Source organism: Salmo salar, unplaced genomic scaffold (genome assembly GCF_965601325.2).
Source record: "Salmo salar unplaced genomic scaffold, fSalSal1 ptg000177l, whole genome shotgun sequence".
Lineage (NCBI taxonomy): Eukaryota > Metazoa > Chordata > Actinopteri > Salmoniformes > Salmonidae > Salmo > Salmo salar.
In genome coordinates this window covers 625952-630241 of record NW_027675325.1, presented here as the reverse complement: position 1 = coordinate 630241, position 4290 = coordinate 625952, and the positions used below count along the sequence as shown (strand labels likewise).

General features: G+C 41.8%; 1 protein-coding gene across 1 annotated transcript; it reads right to left on the bottom strand.

Moving 5' to 3' along the window:
* Nucleotides 1–901: 901 nt before the first annotated feature.
* Nucleotides 902–3564, bottom strand: LOC123741577 (NLR family CARD domain-containing protein 3). Its single transcript, XM_082971120.1, has 2 exons — nucleotides 2055–3564; nucleotides 902–1628 (listed from the first exon to the last, which is right to left on the bottom strand). The coding sequence occupies exons 1-2, from the start codon at nucleotides 3434–3436 to the stop codon at nucleotides 1403–1405; spliced, it is 1608 nt and encodes a 535-aa protein (XP_082827246.1). The 5' UTR covers nucleotides 3437–3564; the 3' UTR covers nucleotides 902–1402.
* Between the last annotated feature and the right edge of the window lie 726 nt (nucleotides 3565–4290).

The window sequence follows — 4290 nt, the reverse complement described above, 5'->3', positions numbered from 1 at the left end:
CTGTCTGTAATCAATTGTTTCAAAAATTACTTGTGTCATGCACAAAGTAGATGTCCTAACCGACTTGCCAAAACTATATAGTTTGTTAACAAGAAATTTGTGGAGAGGTTCAAAAACACGTTTTAATGACTCCAACCTAAGTGTATGTACACTTCCGACTTCAACTGTATGTGATTGACGATTAAAAATTAAATTCTGATGATGCCATGATTAAGAAAAATCATGAATAAATCATGAATCAGAATGAGTGAGAAAGTTACAGAAGCCACAACAGAACATGCTAACCTCTCACCATTACCAATAACAGAGGCTACAACAAAACATGCTAACCTCTCACCATTACCAATAACAGAGGCTACAACAGAACATGCTAACCTCTCACCATTACCAATAACAGAGGATACAACAAAACATGCTAACCTCTCACCATTACCAATAACAGAGGCTACAACAAAACATGCTAACCTCTCACCATTACCAATAACAGAGGGGGTTTGATCTTTGTGCCTCCGTTTCTCATTTATCATCATTCACGATTCATTCATGGTTATTCATAATCATGGTAGCATCCACATGAATGTAGAAGTCACTGACAATAAAAGTGAAGTGACGCCAAAATGACAAGAGACATTATTTACTATTCAGTATCTATTAGGAAAAACATCATCCAAAACACAACCAAGACCAACTGCAAATGAATTCAACAAGTTAGTAGAATCACAAGCCTCACTGCAGGTGTCAGGAATCCCGCTTCCTGAGTCTGTTTCTGCCTGAGCTGACTGTTTTTTGTTTGGTGTCTAAGGTTTCGTTCAGAAACCTGTCTGGTTGCCAGGCAACGAAGTTAGGCGGGAGATCTAGTGATATTATTACCCTGTCTGGTTGCCAGGCAACGAAGTTAGGCGGGAGATCTAGTGATTACCCTACACCTGCATCTCATCAACCTTCTGCACACCTGGTCCTGATCATCACCTCTTCATAAGCCCTGAGCTGACATCCATTCCCTGCTGGATCGTTAGCAATGAACAGCCTCATGTTTCCTGAGCTAGTCTTGTTGTTTTGTTCTTGTTACTGGTTACTCCCCCCCCGTTTACTCTGTCTACAGTCATCCTCCCGGAACATTCAACTCCCTTGCCTGGCCGTCGGTGGATACAGTGACGTCATTGAATCCACCCATCTACTCTCATCAACTCACCTCCGCTGCCGCTCCGTCTCCTGGATCACTCAAATTACACATCAAGACCACCAATAAATACTCACCTTCATTTTACTCACCTTGTCCTGGTCTGCTTCTGGGTTCTGTCTTAGAGAAACGTGACAGCAGGCATGGAATATGGGACAACATGCTAAACTTATGACTATTTTAATACACTATAAGTAATATGTCCGAATAATTACGACTTTTTCAAATGGGAGAACTACATGCATAAAGTACTTTCATATCTGATAATACTGACCTCAGAGTCTTCAGTTTACAGTGGGGATTCCCCAGTCCAGCAGAGAGCAGCTTCACGCCTGAATGCTTCAGGTCATTGTTACTTAGGTCCAGATCTCTCAGGTGTGAGGGGTTTGAACTGAGAACTGAGGCCAACACTTTACAGGATGTGTCTGTGAGTTTACAGCCAGTGAGTCTGCAAACACAGAAGAAATACAATGACAGACAGGTTGTATTAAAATGATACGCTTAGCTTTCTCTGTTTACGCTGTTACCCATTTACAAATAATGTGTTGGGTTTGACCTCAGAGCTGAGACCAGAGAAGCACAGCCTTCCTCTGTGACTCCACAGCCTGACAAAGAGATCATGACTTCAAACACATTGTTAATTTAGTGTAGAAGGACAATGGCAGATGCATTTGGTTAATTCTCCCAAACAACATATAGATTCTTCTTCTGTCTCCTAGAGTTGTATGGTCATATTGTTATACTAATGTGAAAATCAATGCGTTTATTCAATGTTTTCAATATAATATTAAACACATATTATAATGCATATTTTTCTTTAACCTGAATATTTCTTCCTGATGATTAGTTTTTATATGTCATTTTATGTACTCACAGAAATGCACTGGAGGCTTTGAACACTGGCAGCAGCCTCAGAAGACCTTCCTCTGATCTGGAGTATTTCTTCAGGTCAAACACATCCAGCTCCTTTTCTGAAGTCAGCAACACAAAGACCAGAGCTGACCACTGTGCAGGTGACAGGTTGGGTTCTGAGAGACTTCCTGATCTCAGGAAGCTTTGGATCTCCTCCACTAGAGAATGGTCATTCAGTTCATTCAGACAGTGGAACAGATTGATGCTCCTCTCTGGAGAGGGATTCTCCCTGATCTTCTCCTTGATGTACTTGACTGTTTTTTCATGGGTCTTTGAGCTGCTTCTTGTCTTTGTCAGTAGATCTCGTAAGTGCTTCTGATTGGACTCCAGTGAGAGGCCCAGAAGGAAGCGGAGGAACAGGTCCAGGTTTCCCATCTCACTGTGTAAGGCTTTATCCACAGCACTCTTGTAGAAAGAAACTTTAGGCTTGTCTCTGAACATCACAGAAAGGTTCCTGGACGTTGATTGCGGTTCGGCCATTAGATTCTCATTGTTGTTGATGAATGAGAGGAACACATATACAGCAGCCAGAAACTCCTGAATGCTCAGATGCACGAAGCAGTACACCTTGTCTTGGTACAGAACACATTCCTCTTTAAAGAGCTGTGTGCACAATCCTGAGTACACTGAGGCTTCATTGACATCAATGCCAGCCTCTTTCAGGTCTTCTTCATAGAAAATCAGATTGCCATTCACAAGCTGTTGAAAAGCCAGTTTTCCCAGTGACAGAATGCTCTCTTTATTCCAGTGTGGACCTGTCTCTTCTTTCCCAAGATACTTTTCATTCTTCTGTTTGGTATAAAACTCCACAAGGTGTGTGTACATCTCAGTCAGAGTCTTGGGCATCTCTTCTCTCTTATGTTTCAGCATGTGTTCAAGGACTGTTGCAGAAATCCAACAGAAGACTGGAATGTGGCACATGATGTGGAGGCTCCTTGATGTCTTTATGTGTGAGATGATTCTGCTGGCCAGCTCCTCATCACTGAATCTCTTCCTGAAGTACTCCTCCTTCTGTGGGTCATTGAACCCTCGTACCTCTGTCACCTGGTCAACACACCCTGAAGGGATCTTATTGGCTGCTGCAGGTCGGGTAGTTATCCAGAGGAGAGCAGAGGGAAGCAGGTTTCCATTGATGAGATTTGTCAGCAGAACATCCACTGAGGTTGACTCTGTGACGTCCCAACAGATCTTGTTCTTCTGGAAGTCTAGGGGCAGTCGGCACTCATCCAGACCATCAAAGATGAACAGAACTTTGTACTTGCCGTAGTTGGAGATTCTTGATTGTTTGGTTTCCATTGAGAAGTGATTGAGAAGTTCAATCAAAGTGTTTTTGTCCCCTTTCATCAAATTCAGCTCCCGGAAAGGGAATGAAAACACAAATTGGACATCCTGATTTGCTTTTCCTTCAGCCCAGTCCAGAATGAACTTCTGCACAGAGACTGTTTTTCCAATGCCAGCGACTCCCTTTGTCAGCACAGTTCTGATAAGTTTGTCTTGTCCAGTTAAGGGTTTGAAGATGTCGTTACATTTGATTGCAGTCTCTGGTCTTGCTTGTTTCCTGGTTGTTGTCTCAATCTGTCTCAGCTCATGTTCATTATTGACCTCTCCTGTTCCTCCCTCTGTGATGTAGAGCTCTGTGTAGATCTTATTGAGAAGTGTTGGGTTTCCTTGTTTAGCGATCCCCTCAAATACACATTGAAACTTCTTCTTTAGATTAGATTTGAGTTCACGTTGGCAAATCACAGCAAGCTCATCTGAATAAAGAAATACCACAGAGGATATTAATATTACATCTGTTTTCATGCCTACAGTATTGTAGGACTGTTATAAAGTTTAAATTATAATAATTTCTTCTCTTAACTGATTGTATAAATGTTTCCATTATGTTATTATTGGTATTATTGATGATATTATTAGTGTTGTCCCTCCCTCCTCTCTCTCTCTCTTTCCCTCTCTAATTGTCTCTCTGTCCTCTGTCTCTCCTCTTCTCTCTCTCTAAATTAATCACCACAACACATCCCTGCTGCTACTTGATGAGGTCACAAGGTGTTGCGTTAAGGCTGCTACAATATCATTGTGTTTCACAGCTACTTTAGCTACAGCTTTTAAATGTTATAAAACATCATTCAACATGAGGCAGACAGATCTTACATTTCTCCAGTGTGTCAGCAAGCTCCTTCTGGTTCATTTTCCTCAGG

What these genes read in the sequence shown, in the direction of transcription:
- LOC123741577 (XM_082971120.1), bottom strand. Translation starts at nt 3,436, where the DNA reads ATGAAAGGGGACAAAAACACTTTGATTGAACTTCTCAATCACTTCTCA. An exon ending in AAAGCCTCCAGTGCATTTCT is followed by an intron (nt 1,629 to 2,054) that starts GTGAGTACATAA and finishes CTGTGTTTGCAG; the next exon opens with ACTCACTGGCTGTAAACTCA.